General features: G+C 50.6%; 1 protein-coding gene across 5 annotated transcripts in view; it reads right to left on the bottom strand.

Annotated features, from left to right (window-relative positions):
- Anxa6 (annexin A6) overlaps positions 1-17,589 on the bottom strand; it is a 58,347-nt gene that overhangs the window by 13,595 nt on the left and 27,163 nt on the right. For all 5 annotated transcript variants that reach the window (XM_017802870.2, XM_017802871.2, XM_008851870.3 and 2 more), the window contains 13 exons: positions 15,263-15,319; positions 14,134-14,227; positions 13,667-13,762; positions 12,139-12,197; positions 10,376-10,498; positions 9,083-9,141; positions 7,529-7,607; positions 5,604-5,685; positions 4,341-4,435; positions 3,950-4,063; positions 3,233-3,323; positions 2,550-2,629; positions 2,103-2,156 (listed from right to left, as the gene is read on the bottom strand). In XM_017802870.2, coding sequence (XP_017658359.1) covers positions 2,103-2,156; positions 2,550-2,629; positions 3,233-3,323; positions 3,950-4,063; positions 4,341-4,435; positions 5,604-5,685; positions 7,529-7,607; positions 9,083-9,141; positions 10,376-10,498; positions 12,139-12,197; positions 13,667-13,762; positions 14,134-14,227; positions 15,263-15,319 — 1,083 coding nt within the window. The remainder of the gene's footprint in view (positions 1-2,102; positions 2,157-2,549; positions 2,630-3,232; positions 3,324-3,949; positions 4,064-4,340; positions 4,436-5,603; positions 5,686-7,528; positions 7,608-9,082; positions 9,142-10,375; positions 10,499-12,138; positions 12,198-13,666; positions 13,763-14,133; positions 14,228-15,262; positions 15,320-17,589) is intronic.

The following is a 17,589-nucleotide window of genomic DNA, read 5'->3' as shown; positions in this document are numbered from 1 at the left end:
TGGGAGGGCCCAGCCCACTGTGGGTGGTGCCATCCCTGGGCAGGTGGGCATAAGAAACCCTGGTGTGTTGCATAAGAAAGCAGGCTGAGCAGGGGCCAGAGGAGCAAGCCAGTAAGCACTGTTCCTCCATGGCCTGTGCTCCAGCTCCTGCCTCCAGGTTCCTGCCCTGGGTTCCTACCTTGGGCTCCCTGATGAACTGTGACCCGGGAGATGTAAGATAAAATAAACCCTTTGTTCCCCAAGTTGGTATTGGTGAGAGTATTTTGTCACAGCAATGGAGAAAAAAACTAGGACACTAAGTAAGAACTTAGAGGAGAATGAGAGGAAGCTATAATATTAACTACCACTATGAGGTAAATGGTGGAAACTTGACATACAGTTACTCTGCTGACAACAGACCCAGACTTTAAAGAGCTAGCTTGAAGCACCAGATGCCCAGAGTAAGGTTGGGAGGGGGTGGACAGAGTAAACCATGCCACCAAAACCCCCAAGTGCTCTCTCTCTCTCTCTCTCTCTCTCTCTCTCTCTCTCTCTGCCCTCCCTTTCCTTCCTTCTTTCTTTCAACAGGGTCTTGCTATGTAGTCCCTGGAATTCACTATGCGAACCAGGCTGGCCTTGAACTTGCATCAATCCTCCTGCCTCTCTCTGTCTCCCAAGTGCTGGAATTACAGGTGTGCTTTACAAGGCCCAGCTTAGCTTTTAACTGTTAGAAACAGAAATCTGTATGTACATAGAAAAACAATTTGAATATATGCAATTATTAGGACATTACTACTGCTTTTTTTTTAATGTGTTCTGTGTTTTTACCAAAAAATACATATTACTTGTGAGACAAAAAAATTTTGCTAGTTACCCCCAAATGAGTTCACATTGTATTAGGGTCTTGTCCTGATTCACGGAGAAGCTACTGAGCCTTTAATGGAGCAGGGCTGTGGCTCAGGGGTCCCTCAGTGCCTCCATCCCGGTTCTCTCTCTTCCCTTCCCCTGCAAAGCAGCTGCTGGCCAGGACCACACTGCCCCGTTAGTCCCAAGCAGAGACACCAGGTGGAAGTATTCCCTGGAGATGAATGTGAGGGTGCAGGATGCACGTGGGTGAGATCTAAGCTCTAAAGGCCTTTGTAGCACTGTGGGGGTCTGGCTGGGTTCCCAGGCTAACCCCCATGAACATATTTAAACTGAAGCCACTCAGAAATGGTCCCTGTGAGCAGGTCAGGGGCTTCATTTTCCTCAACGGAAAACAGAAAGTACTGGACCCACAGTGTCATACCGTCCTCAGTACAGAGCATGCCTCCTAAACAACGAAACTACAGCCTGGAGGCTGTTGGAATTTTTCGTTTGTTCTTTTGGACAGGGTCTCATATAGCCCAGGCTGATCCTCCTGCCTAGGTGTCCCCAGTGCTAGAGCATGCCTGGCTTTGTAATTTCAGTTGTGTCAGGCTACCCTGGGGCTTTCTACTCTCAGATGCTGTGTTGTCTGCTTGTGGAGCGAGGGGAGTTGGGGGGCTGAAGACCTCAGAGCAGGCTGTGCAACCAAAAGGATCTCAGGAAAGATGGACCTGGGGTTGCCCAGCCTCCATGTGCAGCTCCCCAACCTGAGATGCAACCCTAACATTCAGCAGTATCTACTTAGCACTGGGCACAGGACATATCACTGAGCCCAACAGCAGTGCCAGCCTTTAGCAACTTGCTAAGTCGACCACAGTCTCATTTTACAGATAATAAACCCAGACCTTTAGCTCTCGGATCAGTTCTCCCTGGGTCACTGATTTGCTGTGTGAGTTTCAGAAGTCAGTCACCCTCTCTGACTCTCATTCCCCACTGTAAGCTGGAGATTTGACCTGGGTGATGGGTGATTCACTTACGTTTCTAAGGATCCTCCTAGTCACATGGGAAATGCCAGTGAGACCAGTTCCACCCTCCCATGGCTCATTCTGAAAACCCTCAAGGCTTCACTTTGCTTTTATAGGTAGAGGTACAGGGGCCCGAGTCAAAGCATCTGTCAGTCAAACCAACCATGCTCCCACCAGGAGCCTGCCCCACCTGACAGCCAGGGCTTGGTATGGACCCACTGGCTGTCCAGCACAGGAGGGCTGGGGTCTCACCTGGGCATCTTCCCGGGCCTGGTCCCGGTCTTCTCCTCCCTCTTCACGATTCCCCTGTAGCAGGACCAGCAAGAAGTCAGTCCCCAAGCACCCCACTCCCATGCCCCATCTTGCTCCATCATCTCCCTGAATTCCCTTCATCGTTTGCAACACAGGGGCAATTCCAGGGTAGGCTATGTGGCTCCTAGACCCATGCTTGGTACCGTGAGCTCTCAGGCTAGGAATGAGGTCTGAGAACTCAGTGACGGCACAGGACAGGGTCACCATGTGGCTTTGTTCTGTGAGCCGGAGACCCAAAAGGTCACACTAGGCCATCAAAGAGAGCTGCTCAGAGGTGGCACCAACCCAGCTCTGAAAAAAGGGATTGGAGGTAACCTCTGAGAAGGCAAATGGGGTCCTTCAAGCACCCCATGGATGAATGAACCTCAGAATCACAAATTCACTCACCGTGGCCAGAGAAATGAGGATCCTCCTAAAGTGGCCAGATGTGTCTGAGCTCAGGGCGTCTTCCAGCGACTTGTGATAGTCTGAGGTAGAAACAGGGGGTGTGGAAAGATGGCTCAGTGGTTAAACTGAATGTGATCTCCAGGACCCACAGAAGAAACTGGGTGTGGCAGTCCATTCTTGCAATCCTAGAGCTAGGGAGCTAGAGACTTGAAGATCCCTGAGGCTTGCTGGCCAGCCTGCCTTGCCAAATCGGCAATTCCTGGGTCAGTAGGAGACCCTGTCTCAAAAAACAAGGTTGGACTCATTGAGATGGTACAGCAGGTAAAGGTGCTTGCAGCCAAGCTTGACGACCTGAGTTTGATCGCCAGAACCTACATAATAGAAGAGAACTGACCCTCGAAAGAGTTGGTCTCTGACCTACACACACACACACACACACACACACACACACACAAATATAGAAAACAAACAAGAGGCTGGAGAGATGGCTCAGAGTTGCTTTTGCAAAGGACCTGAGTTTGGTCTCTGGCATCTACATCAGGCAGCTCACAACCACTTGCAACTCTGGCACACAAAAGCTCCTGGAGTTGACTAAACAGAGTTGTGGGTGGAGCGGAGGGCTGAGGTTCACCCTAGGGACTTCCTGCCTCCCAGCAACACCCGGCGAGCCCTCCAGCACTCACCCTCCTTGTAGGCTTTATTGATGGCCTGGATTTCAGCGTTGGTCCGCGTGGCTAGGATTTCGATAAGAGCCTTTTCGTCGGTGCCAGCTCCCTAGAAGGCAAACGCAAAGGTCATGTCAGCCGTAGCCCTGACCCTGAGCACCTGCAGCACCCCCGCTCCAGTACATGCTCTGTACTGATCCGTGAAAGTAGCTGGAGGATGGATAGGGTTGATCAGGAGAAAACACCAAGACACAGATAAAACTCAGCGGGATAGTTTTATTTCATACGGGACACGTTCCCTTCAGGGAAGGGAAAATGTCAGCCCGTGGATTGTGAGCTGGTGCTTTTCTAAGGGGGCTTCGGGGACACAGAAGGTGGGAGGTTTTTTGGAAAAAATTAGGCAGCGGGGAAGGGGGAGAGCGGGACTTGTAAAACCGCTCCCCACCGTCTGTCAGCCAGGATCCGGGTCAGGAAGGGTTTGTTTTTGTCCTCTTAAGATAAGGGAAAACTGCTGTGCTGAAGCAGCTCCTGAGTCTCTGGTTAAAAGGTGGAATCTGTTTATCTTGTCTTGGGGGATCAAAGGAAAGGCAAGCGGCCTTTTAGAAGAGTCTGCTTCCCTGGACTTCAAAGACCAGGGTGCTTATCATCTCGGTTCCCTTTTTCTCAGGGGCTTGGGAGGTCATGAGGCCCTGTTGGAGACAGGAAGGCTGCTGTGATTTGAACCCTAATATGTACCTCCATGGCCTTCTTCAGCTGCTTGGCATCATAATGAGCTGGTGGCATCATGAGCCCCAGAATCAGCCTTGCCAGATCTCCCGAGATCTCAGACTTCAGGTCAGCCATTAAGTCCTGCAAAAGGCAGAGCCAAGGTCAAGCCAGCCTCCGAAACACACAGAGACAGCCACCATCCCCGATCATAGCCCTGCTGAGCTACCTCACGTGTCGCTGATCATAGGAACCAGGGGAATGGCAGACCCAGGGCTGGGACACGCTGTGATACCACACCAGGTGGGGTCCCATAGCCATGAAGCCCCTGGTGTCTAACTGTACAGAGTTGGCAGTGACAGGATGAACTTCCTTGGGAAGGTGTGTGGCTGTGGGATGTGGCTCAGGAGAGGATCCTTACCCGGCCAAAGTGAGACTTGAAGGTCTGCCGGATCTGCTGCCTCTGGGCATTACTGCGGTGCGTGATGATGTCAATGATGGTGGCTTCATCAGTTCCTGAGTCACCAAAGCCACACACTTCAGATGAGGTTCTGTGAGTCAGTTTCCCTGACATATCCTACTGATGGTACCCATCAGTCCTGTTTGGATAGAGGCCTGGCTGGGCAGCCATGTGCTCCTGGTCCCTGTGGGCACTTTTCCCTGGGCTCTAGACACTGACCTCCCCTGGCTTCTTCCTGACTTTCTTCTGTCAAAACTAGAACCAGGAGTGAAGTGAGCACTAGACTAGGAGTCCAGGTAGCGAGCACTGGTTTGGGAGTCACCACCTCTGAGTTTTGGTCTGGGCTCTGGCAATGACCACCCACCTTGGAAAAGTCCCTTTCTCTTTCTGGGACTCAGTTTCCACATCTCCAACATGAAGAGGCTGGAGTAACTACTAAGGGATTGTTCCAACCCTGCATTCGAAGCCTCGTTAGTGACTGTATGTCCTTTGCCTTCAACTCCCTGAACAGTGGCTCAGAACAGTGGCTTACAAGTTCCCTCTAAGCACAGCAGGTTGTATGAAGAATCAGGACTTCCTGCCTCTCGGATGAGTGACACCAACCTCAGGTGTGGCATGGGGCCCTGTCTTTCAAAGCATCTGCACCTATCTCCACAGTCAGAGCTGCTCCGCAGGTATTACCCCCAGGAGGCCTTACCCAAAGCCCCCTGGGAGTTGCTGTTGGGCAGGTGGCCAATGGAAGTCAAATCCCCATGCTCTGTCCCCAGCTGGGGCACAGACTAACCGTCCATTTGGAGCAAACACAGGTTTGGAGGAGCCCACCAGCAGGGGGCACTCCTGCCCCTGCACCAGTGCTCTTGGGTTCCTGGGTCAAGGACCCTTATTTTGCACACTGGGAAATTGAGACCGAGAGCTGTTTAAGAACTTGAACAAAGTCACAGTGAGTCAGCAGCAAAGGGCACGAACCCAGGCTTTCTGACCTAGTACTTTCTTCCACACGAGGCTCTTGCTGGCAGAGGCTGAGACCTTGGACTCTGGGAAAGACTCCTGTCAAGTTCATTCTGGACCCTCTCTGTCCCTCCCTCTCCTTTGAGATGGAGGAGGCTCCCACAGGGTCCTCCTCATCCGGCAGAGCCTAGCCTGAGGCTTCATATACCCCCTGGCCCCCACCAAACCCAACAGGTCACTACCCAGAAGTGCTCTGGCCCTCCTGGTCCCCCTTACCAATTCCCTTCATGGCTTTCCGCAGGGCCTTGGCGTCTGCATCAGGGTTGAAATCATCAGCTGCACGCACAGTACCCTTCAGCTGTGAGAAGCAGAAAGAGGCTCAGCAGGTGTCTGAGGGCCCCCGAGGGGGCCAAACCCAGAGAGGAGCATGCCACGTGATAGAGGCTTTCCAGACTGAGCCCCAAGCCAAGCAGCCTGGGGAAGGAGGCACAGCAGACAGAGCCTGCCCAGGGCTGGGGTTGCGGGGGGGTAGCAGAGAAAATCTGGGGACAGGCGGAGTGCTGGACAGGGAAGAGGGCTAGCTCCTGCTATAGGACATGGCTATGATCCAGTTCCTGTGGCTGTGCATCTATTGGGCCCTCCAGCCCTTCAGCAGTCCACCATGTCCCGGGCCCCGATGCCTGTGGGAGCCAAGGCCCTTGATGAGGAGGCCAAAATGCTCTGAAACAGACTAGTTTCTCGAATTTAGTCATTACCCAACAACTTTCGGGCTGCCTTCCACATTTGCTATTTCCTCATATTTTTACCCAATTCAACTTCTAATATCTATTTCATTTTCCATAAACATTTTTATTTGGGATAATTTGGGGGTCAGGGTGCTGAGGAATCAAATCCAAGGCTTGCAGTGCAACTCAGCCCCAACACAACTATTTTGAAGTATATTTACATACTGAAGATGTGAAGGGCAAAGGTTTTTGCCTCCTTCCCTCCCTCCCTCCCTCCCTCCCTCCCTTTTTTTGTACACAAGGTCTCATGTAGCCTAGGCTGGCCTCGCACTACATGGTAACAGAGGTTGACCTTGAACTTTTCTGCCCTACTTCCCAAATCCTAGGAGTAGGCTTGGACTACCATAGCCTGTATAACTTTTGTCTACTGATATATGCTATTGTGCGTACAAGTGTCTGACACATAACAGGTGTTAAAAAAAAAAACTTGCCAAATTAATAAATAGTTAAAAATAAATTTTTGTAGTGATGACAACTAAGTTTAGGGCCTCATGCTTGCTAGGCAAGCACTCTACCCCTGGGTTATAATATAGCCCCAGCCCTAAGATGGAGATAATTTTATATTTTATACACTATCATGTATTAGACTAGGTATCATTATAGCCAAGTGTGGTGACACGTGCCTTTAATCCTAGTACTCTGGAGGCAGAGGCAGGTGGATCTCTGTGAGTTTGAGGTCAGCCTGGTCTACACAGTGAGTTCCAGGCCAGCTGTGGCTACAGGGAGACATCTCAAAAAGACAAAAAAAAAAAAAATCACCCATGAAAATGTATGTAATATCCCTCCCTATAATCAGGGATACGTATGTAATCATACAACCAAAGATCACCTGCAAAGCTAGTGTTTGCCTTAGGATTTGGGGGAAACTAGAACACCAAAGGAACCTTTAGGCCACTAGGGCTGCCATCTCATCTCATCCTAAAGACACAGGCATAGAGGCCACAAGGACAGTGGGACCCAGAGGCACAGCCAGTGGCAAAGAGAACCCAAGGTTCCAAATTCTTGTGAGGACCAAGCCTTACAATGTTCGGAATAGTTTGTCAGGTGCCTCTGTGAAACCCTTACCACTGTCCTTCGTGGACCCAAAGGTGTGAGGGTCCTCAGGAGTATACTCCAGAATCCTGCCATGCACCCAAGGGTGCCCTCTGCCCTCAGAGATGCCCAACTGCCAGGCTGAGGATGCAGAGGTCCCCATGAAACCACCGCAGTCTCACTGGAGCAAGCCAGTTAGTAGAGAGCAGACAGAACACTTCTCAAGGTGTTAGAACGGATGCAGGAATCCGGAAGCTTCAGATGTGAGAACCCTCAGCTTGGGTTGGCCCCCAGGGGGCAGCTGGGGGCCAACCAGAGTAGCAGAAAGGTGCAAGCCAGTGGAAGCTGGAGGTCAGGTCAAGCAGGAAGTGAGGAGGGTCTGACCTCAACTCGGGCCACTGCACTAAGCTCCCACATCTGATAGGCCACCTGTGCTGCCTCCGGGAAGAACTGGCCAGCGGCACTGGAATGGAGGGGTTTGGGGAGAGGGCGGGAGGGAATGTCATCATAGGTAACGCTCCATGCTTCCAACACACAGTTATACCCACCCCAAAACACACCTCATTGTATACCCAACACATGCACACACACACCCCAATAGACTGTGAGATACCAACATACACCCTAACATACACCCCAAAGCATGCACACACACGCACACAACACCAACGCCTACCTAAGCTTGTCTGGCTTTATTTCCTCTCCAGCCCTGGCCTCACCTACTCATCAGAGATCCCCCATCTTCTGCTCCACCCTGAGCTGCCTCCCACCAGTGCAGTGGGCTCCTCCCAGCAGCCTTTTTGGTCTTCGGCCCAAGTGGGACAGTCCTCCAGCCTCCCCTGTTCTTCCTTCCAGTGGGGTCTTTGGTCCAAATCCCCCTCTCAGATAAGCCAAGGGCAGGCTAAGGCTGCATCATCCCTACACTCCCAAGAGGCACCTGGGCACGAGGAGCCAGGAGGTATGGCATGGATCAGTGGCCTCTATGGCCCCAGCCAAAGTCAAGAGTCCCTTCCTTAATTGACCCTTAAAACTCTGAGAAAGGAAGTCAAAATACCCATAATTTCCCTTCTACAAATTTGGTCAAGCCATGGCCTTATACTAACCTAGTTTAATATTCTTGAAAGAGTCCCCTACATGGCGCACCTGTACGTCTCTCCACAGCCCTCTACAGACGCACGTGACCAGCTCTCATCCCAGGCCTTCTTAAAGTGGTTTCGCCCATCACAAACTCCCTGAGACCCTCTCTGCCTGGCTCCTCCTCCTTTCCTTTACCATGTTGGGGTCACAGCAGCCTCTTATCTTCAGAAGCTGCCCAATGTGGGCCACTGTATCTGTTCTTGCCTTCATAGGATTCATGAGATGGGCCTGTACTCTTCCCCTGTGGCAGGGGAGCCCTGCTGGCCGTCGGGTCCTTCTAAACTGGAGGTTCTGTCAGACACTTCCCCATAGGGCCATAGGGAAGGTACTTAACCCATGTGTAACTGAGGAGCACAAGAGCCCATGCTAAAATCAGTCAGCAACTGTAGCACAGCAAGGCCTGACCCCTGTATTCTATTTTTGATTTGAGACAAGGCCTCACTATATAGCCCAGGTTGGCCTCAGTCTTAGGGTAATCCTCCTGTTATAGCCTCTGGAGTCCTGAGATTACAGGTATGCACAACCATGGCCTTCTTAGACCTCCTGAATTCTAATTCTTGGTCCAAACATCAGAACAACTTTCCAAGTTCACACAGCAGAGAGCTCCATGTATAAGACCACACTTGTTCAGACACACACAACCACAAATAGCGGGGACCAGAATGTCAAAGGCCACCTTTCCCTGGTGTGGCATTCAGGCCAGAGGAGACCCAGGTCCTTGCAACCCATCTGTCCATCCCCTGGGACAGAAGCTGGGAGAGTCACAGGGCAGGGGCTGGGGCAGGACCCAGGGGCACTCACTCATCGTCTCCCCCACACAGCTTCAGCAGAGCCTTCTTGTACTCTCCAGAGGTGTCATTCTGGGGAGGAAGAAGGGAAAAATCAGTGACCTCAAACCCAACTCTTCCTGGGTAAGAAGGGAAGGCTGAGCATGGAACTGTGGTGTGCTGACTACTTTGGAACAACCAGATCTTAGGGAAAAAAAACAGGAAGAACGAGTCTCTGGTTCGGATCATTTGCTAATTTCTGGTATAAATACTTCCAAGATGACAATTTGGGGCCATGCTGACTCCCTACAGAGAAGAGAAGAGATGCTGGCTGCCCTCCCCGAGGCCCAACATACTGTCCCGAGTCCCTGGTCCAATCCTCCCAAGGAAATATTTAACGGAAGTAGGGCTCCAGGAACAAAAGAGAACTGGGAAGCTGCCAGGTGTGTTGTGCACACCTTTAAATCAGCACTCGGGAGGCAGAGGCAGGACAATCTCTGTGAGTTTGAGGACAGCCTGGTCTACAGAGCGAGTTCCAGGCCAGTCAGGGATATATAATAAGACACAGTCATACATATAGAGTCAAACAAATAGTTGATAAATTCATATACTGATATAAATGACCTAGTCCATATTCTTTGAAGCTTCCGAACAGACTGCAAAAATAGTAATGACTATGAGGTAAAGATACTAAGGAACAGCTTTGATTCTTCTAGATTTTTTTTTTTTAATCTTTTTGAGACAGGGTCTCCCTGTAGCCCCAGCTGGCCTGGAACTCACTATGTAGACCAGGCTGGCCTTGAACTCAGAGATCCACCTGCCTCTGACTCCTGGGAGCTAGGATTAAAGGCATGTGCCACTACACCAGGCAATTCTAGATTTTTATGAACTATTTTCCCATAGAACAGGTAGCATACATAAATGCTGTTCTGGAAACATACTTTAGGAAACTGGACCTTTCCCGTTATCCTTGTAGAACTATTATATCTGATGGGTCTTTTCAGATGGCCACCGTCACTGGGGAGTTTTCCAATTAACTCTCACCTTTTTCTCAAAGAGCTTCTTACCCCCCTCCCCCAGGACTGAATGCTGTCCACCCTGGGAGGGCGCCCTGGTCCCTAAGTCTAACCGTGTGCCCTGCAGGATCCAGCCTCTCCTTCCTTTTTTGCCTCATCTGTCACCAGCTCCCTAAGGATGGAACTTCCTGGAAAATGACCTAAGGCGAGGGATCCCGGCCATTCCAAGACTAGCCTAGCTCTTGCTGAAGGGCCTTCTCTCTCAGGAGAGGTTCCCAGGCCCTCCCTACCCGCCTCCCAGACCTACTGACCTTGATCATGCTGTAGAGGGACTTCTCATACTTGGTCCGGAAGATCTCTCGGATATCCAGCATGTCCAATTCGCTCCTGGAGACCATGATGCGGATCAGGGTGTTGTCCCGAGTTCCCAGGCCCTGGAAGGCATGAGGGAATGAGCAAGAGGACCTGAAGTGGAGGCTGAGGTGACACCAGAAGCCAACTTGGGCAGAGATGTCATTTTCATAATAAAAATTCAAACTAGAAACAAAGATGGCAGATGGCGACCTTCATGTGACCTTCTCTATTTCACTGCCGACTGTCCTTATTCTATAAGCAGCACAACCCCACTATGGTGCTGGAGCATGGTAGACAGCTGACTGTCCATTTTACCCTCATGGGGTGGCCAAACAGGACAGGGACAGCCTGAGTGCCTGGGCCTTGGGTCTCCGGTAGCAAATGACTGTGTTCATATTTGCTGGTGTGTCTTGGGAATGACACTCGTGTCTCTGCGTCCTATGTGTGGAAGCCTGGGAAATACTGTTCTCTGGAACACACCCAGAGTAGAACCAACCACCTGGTCCTAATAATTAGCATTGCTGACTGCTAAGAGATTCTTGATAGATGTGAACATGTTTTCTAGAGTGCTCTGACCTGCACAGAAACATTTTGGTTCATTACTTATTAATACTCTTTTTTTAAAAATTATTTTTATTTTATTGCTGGGTGTGGTACTGCATGCCTTTAATACCAGTGCTCGATCAGGAGGCAGAGGCAGGCAGATCTCTGTGAGTTCAAGGCCAGTCTGGTCTACATAGTAAGTTCCAGGCCAGCTGGGGCTACAGGGAGACCCTGTCTCAAAAAGACCAAAAAAAATTTTATTTTATGTGTGTAAATGTATTGCCTGCATGTATGTAAGTGCACCAGTGTCATATAATGCCCTCGGAGGTCAGAAGAGGGTGTTGGATCCCTTGGAACTAGAGTTACGGACAGTTGTTAGCTGCCACATGGGTGCTGGGAATCGAACCCAGGACCTCTGCAAGAGCAGCTAGTGCTCTTAATCACTGAGCCATCTCTCCAGCCCCTACTGGTTTATATTTGAGACAAGGTCTCACTACATAGCCCCTCAAACTACTGATCTCTTTGCCCCATCCTCCCAAGACCTAGGATTACAGGAGGGCACCGCTTCGCCCAGATTTAATTACTAATTTTTCAAAGTTTGGGCTGCCAGTTCATTTGGCTGGGTGGATCAGGAGCAAGCTACCATCAAATCCCAGGCCCCAGAGCTTACCCAGGACACAAAACACCCTCCTCAAGGTCATTGCTGTGGCTGATCTCTAAAGGCTCTGTCCTAGGTAGCTTTAACTACTAACTTGACAGGGCCCAGAGCCACCTAAGAGACTTTCAATTGAGGGAGCTCCCAGATCAGACTGGTCTGCGGGAGATTGTCTTGATTGTTAATTTATGTAGGAGGGCACAGCCCACTGGGAGCCGCACCATGCTCTGGGCAGGTGGGCTTGGGCTGCCTCAGAAAGCCAGCTGAGCGTGAGCCCGTGAGCAGTGTTCCTCCATGTTTTCTGCTTGAGTTCCCACCCTAACTTCCCTCAGGGATGGCCTATGACCAAGAAGCATAAGCTAAATAAATCCTTTTCTCCCCTAAGTTGCTTTTGGTCAGAGTGTTTTATCACAACAGAATCCAAACTACACCAGGTTCTGTCCAGGGGTCACCAAAGATTTGCCAGAGCCTAGGACTGGGCACAAGCTCCCTCCCTCAGTTCTCACCAATCCCACCACATACCTTCATGGCCTTGAAGAGCCTCTCGGCAAAATACTCTGGGGTACTGCGGATGCATTTCACTGGAAAGAGGGAAGAGGAGGAAGAGTCACACCACCAGCTCTGAATGGAAGACACGGCAGAGCGGGCCTGTCCCCTTCCTTTCTTCTCTCCCTCCATTCCTTTGAAATACTGGGGGTTGAACCTACAGCCTCAGGCATGCTAGGCATGCTAGACAAGTGCTTTACAACTGAACTATGTCCCAAGTCCTGTCTTTACTTTTAATTTTGGAACAAGGTTTTGCTCAGTTGTCCAGGCTGCCCTTGAATTTGGTCTTGTGGCCCAGGTAGGGCTCAGACTTGCAGTCCTGCTCAGCCTCCCTGAGTGCTGGGATCACACGTGGATGCTACCATGCCCAGCTCTTTTGTTTCTAATTCTTAGAGGGCACCAAGTTCTAGGCAGGAAGAATCCTGACTTCAGATGGCCCTCAGCCTCAGAGAGCTTCTGCCCTTCCAGCGGGAGCGGGAGCAATGCTTACCCATAATCCCAGCACTTTGGAGGTGAGGGCAGGAGGATCAGAAGTTCAAGGTTATCCTTGGCTACACAGTGAGTCTGAGGCTAGCCTGGGACTCTGCCTCAAAAAAGAAAAAAGGGACTTAGCTCTCAATAGTAGAATGCTGCCTAGTATGTATGTGGCCCTGGGTTCAATCCCCAGCACTCCATAAACCAGGTGTGATGGCCCATATACACTTATAATCCCAGCACTCAGGATGTAGAGGCAGGAGGATCAGAAGGTCAAGGTCAGCATCACCTGCATACTGAGTTCAAGGCTAGCCTGAGCTATACGAGACCAGGGCTTTATGAAACGAAACCAAAACAACAACTAACTTACCATCTGTGGCCCAATCATACCGACTCTCAGAACATCAGACTGGCAAAGAACTGAGGACAGGCAGCCCATTCCTCCTTCCCTCACTTAACAGATGAAGAAAACAAGACCCAGCCAGACTAAGCAGCCCGCCCTAGCTGAGCAGCACTCAAGGGAGAGGCCCTGGGTTTGAATTCAGAATCGTCAGTTTCTCATGTCCCTTACACATCAAGGAACCCCTTATCCATTACAAAGCTACTCTTCGGCAAGGGGCTTTGCCTGGGACTCAGCCTCTGTGAGACTCAGTTTCTTCAGCTGTTTAGTTAAATGTGGTGCAGGCCCCTGCCCTTTCTTAAAAGACTGAACACAGCATGGTGCCTTGCAAACAGACCCCTCCAAGGTCTTTGATGACCATTATCCCAACCAGAGCTGGGTGCTTTCTATCTGTTACATTGGACAAGAGCCTGGGAGGACATCAGTGTTTGGGGCTCACCTTCCTTCCCATCCCCACCCACCACCCACCACCCCCAGCCTCAGCCAGGCCACTCAGCCATGCCTCTAGGGCTCACAGCCCACCTGCTTCTCCATCTCAGCTCCACACCACTGACATCTCCTTTCCATTCCTGGACTAGCATCCCAGAATCCATGGGGTGCAATCCCCATGAATGCACCATCAGGACGTACCAACAGCCAGCATCAGTTTCTCAAAGTCCCCGGACAGCTCCCCTCGAATGCTAGCTTCTATGGGCTTCCCTGTGGTCTTCAGATATTCATCAAACACTGGGGAGGCAGAGACAGACAGACATCTGATGGTGCTCCCATAACAACAAAATGAACAGAGACTTTTCAGTGGGATGGCACAATAGCCAGGACCCAGATGCTAACGGGAGGCTGGGGCTGGGGCTTTGCTGGTGGCAGCTGGGAAGTGACACACATCCTCAGCCACTGTCAGTTGTGTGTGTCTGTTGTGAAGGACTCGACCTCATTCTCCAACATGAGCAGGGCTGGTACTCTCCCGCCAATGACTGAGGTAAAGGATAAACTAGTGTTAGGGTTGGAGATGAAGTGACCTCTGTGTACCACAAGAGGAAAGGAAGAGAAGGGTTCTCACATGACCCCTGGGAGGCACCGCAGTTCTTCTGGGAACTCACCCAACCGCAGATGCTGTTTGCTGCGATTTCCCAAGATGTAAATGAACTGGGCCTCGTCTGTTCCCCATTTCAGTTCCCCCGCCTCATACAGGTCCTAGAGGGAAGAAGGGATTTAATGGAAGGAACAAACCTGGGGAGACAGAACACAGCACTAAGAAAGGCTGCCTGACCCTGAACACACCAGTCACTGGGTACCCTCCAGGCCTCTGCATATTCCCCCAGCTCCTCCTCAGCCTCCATGGCCCAGACTAATGTTACCTTTTCTCTCCAGATACTATTCTCTTTCCTCCCGTCCTGTCCCTCTCTCTGTGTATATGTGTGTGTGTAAGTGCAGGCATGTGCACACGTTGTGTGAGGGCAGAAGCCAACCAGGTTCCAGGTGTTATTTTCAGGAATTGTCTCGTTTTTGAGACAGAGTCTCTTGCTGGCACGCAGGGTTTGCAGATTTGCTCTGGCTGACTAGTCAGTGAGCCCCAGAGATCCCGGTCCCCACTTCTTGGTACTACGATTACAGGTGCATGCTGCTACACTCTAGCTTTTACGTGAGTATTGGGGAGCAAGCCCAGGTCCTGGCCCCTGTGTGCACGGCAAGCACTTTATGAGCTGAGCTGTCTCCCTGACCCCTGCTTCTTTATAGCACTGACCCACTGTGACAGTGGCTTCTTCACAGATCTGTCTCACACCATGGCCTGGCTCCTCCACAGAGGCTACATCCTACTACAGCTCTCCCTTTCAGCCCCTGTAGTGCCCCTGGCACACAGGGCTCCAAACACTTGGACCGTACGATGATTGGCAGAAGGTGGGTGGGATTAACATTTGTCTGTCCCTTCTATAGTTCATGAGTCACCATCCTATGCTAGGCAGAGCACCTGGCACATAGTAGGTGTGTTACTTCAATAAGCCTGATTAACTGAAATCAATCAATTAGTAACACTCCAAAATACTTGCCAATGTCACATGCTGTTTATCTTTAAAGATGCCAAAATGTTTTATCCAGGAAGCTTTGTACAAACACCATGACTCATGTGCCTGATACACACATTCCACCTCCAGCCCGACCTGAGGCCCCTGCTCTTTCCCACCTCCCAAGGCTCCTGGCTGTGGACCCTCCATCAGTGCTCGTTTATACCTGGACGTCCTGTTGGACCAAGTCCTCGCTCACGACATCATCACTCTCCCGGGTTCCCTGGACGGAGAAACAGGGAAGAGTATGTTTCAAATGCATGAAGCCTGGGGTAGGAGCATAGGCCTGACTGCCAGTGCTGGGGACGGAGGTGGCGGGGCAACCCTGATGGCTTGAGGAGTACAGCAGCATCAGGAGAAGCATTCAGCATCTGTTCTGTAGAGAGTCGTAGGGAGCCTCTCTCTAGGACGCCTAACGGGCGTCCTGGAAATAACCAAGGTCCTTCCGACACCCCCATCTCAGAGGAACAAGCATATGCCCTCTACTGTGAAGACAGAGCTCTGGATAGCCCTGCCATAGGTCCTGGCACTGCCCAGGACCTTTCACAATGATGCCCCGGGGTAAAGAAGGGTACAAGTATCACTGTGTAGCTCTGGCTGGCCTAGAGCTTGCTATGTAGACCAGGTTGGCCTTCATTGATCCTCTTGCCTGTGCCCCTTGAGCACTGGGATTACAGGCATGTGTAACCACACCCAGTTTAGGTGTGCATATCTGAGGGCTAATATTAGGGGCTCCCATTGCTTAAGCTAAGAACTTATCCATGAGGATTTGGGAATTGAGGTCCAAGATCTGAGCTCCTAAGATGTAAAAATTCACATCCTCCTGGTGATTTTATTGCTCTGCCCAGGCCCTGCACCCCTGACAGGGGCGGCTGAACAACACCAAGCCTCGTGAAGAACAGGGCTAGCCATGTTGGGTCTTATGCCCAGTAAAACCAGGGTTTACAGTTGGCCTCTTCCTCTGATGCTGTGTGTTTCAGGGCCTCAAAGCCCTGGACTCTTGGGGTCTGAGACAGAGCCGGCATGTCTGTAATCAGTGTCTCGTCACTGCCACTTTTAAGATGTGGAGACAATTTTCCTGGCTCTTAGATGCAGGGTAGGAATCTCCTCCCCAGAATAAGCAGTTTTGGAAATGGGGCAAAGGTCACACTTGCCCAATCCTGGTAACTTCCCGGTTGGTTAACATGGAGCATGGTGATAGAAGAGGCAAACTGAAGGGAATATGGTATAAAATGGGGGAGGGGGATGACAAGATTGGCAAGAGGGCACCAAGCGCTGGCCTGCCGTATATGCAAACCTCAGACAGTGTGGTCCCTGGGGCTGGATTTCAGTCACAGCAATGCCTGTCCCCTCAGTGCTAGTGGTCACAGACCCCCACAGAGTGAGGCAGATGGAAGACAGGGTAAAGCAGGTGGGGGTGGGGGTTGGGGAGAGAGAATTTTCAGCCACTGCAGGACCTGCTACTGTCAAAACTTTCTATTATCAAAGTAATCCAGAAATTTGATTTTTGAGCACTTTTCCCATTTTTTAATGCTAATAATTAACATAAAATTGTTTCTTTAAAAATTTTTTTTGAGGGTCTGGAAAGATGGCTCAGTGGTTAAGAATACTGGCTGCTCTTGCAGAGGACCTGGGTTTGATTCCCAGCACCCACGTGGTGGCTGTCTGTAACTTCAGTTCCAGAGGATCCAGCACTATAGTCCGGACTGGCATGGAATTCACTGTGTAACTCAGGATGGGTTTGGACTCATGGCAATCTTACCTTCACTTCCCAAGTGTTGAGATTACAAGCATGCTGAGCTTTGGAAATGTACATCTTGAGCAAAGGTTTTTATTTACAAACAAAGCAACAGACACTTATAGTAATGATGCATATTAATCAGTAAGTACAGACTCAGGGTGGCTCATCTTAGAAAGCTATTTTTTTTTAATTTTTAATTTTAATTGTGTGTGTGTGTGTCTGTGTGTGTCTGTGTGTCTGTGTGTCTGTGTGGTGCATGTTGCATGTGAGTACAGGTGCCTATGGAGGCCAGAAGAGGGTGTCCCTGGAGCTGGATATAGGTGGTTTTCAGCCAGACATGTGCTTGGGTTCTTTAGAAGAGCAGCAAGCACTCTTAATCACTGAGGCATCTCTCCAGCCCCCCGGCCTTTTTTTTTTTTCTTTTTTCTGTTTATTTGTTTTGGTTGGGTCTTTTTGAGACAGGGTCTCCCTGTAGCCGCCTATGGAGGCCAGAAGAGGGTGTCCCTGGAGCTGGATATAGGTGGTTTTCAGCCAGACATGTGCTTGGGTTCTTTAGAAGAGCAGCAAGCACTCTTAATCACTGAGGCATCTCTCCAGCCCCCCGGCCTTTTTTTTTTTTCTTTTTTCTGTTTATTTGTTTTGGTTGGGTCTTTTTGAGACAGGGTCTCCCTGTAGCCACAGCTGGCCTGGAACTTGCTATGTAGACCAGGCTGGCCTTGAACTTACAGAGATTGGCCTGCCTCTGCCTCCCA

This window comes from Nannospalax galili, unplaced genomic scaffold, assembly GCF_000622305.1.
Source record: "Nannospalax galili isolate Female #2095 unplaced genomic scaffold, S.galili_v1.0 scaffold706, whole genome shotgun sequence".
Classification (NCBI taxonomy): Eukaryota; Metazoa; Chordata; class Mammalia; order Rodentia; family Spalacidae; genus Nannospalax; species Nannospalax galili.
Note: the sequence above shows the minus strand (reverse complement) of the source record. Positions and strands in the feature narration are given on the sequence as shown.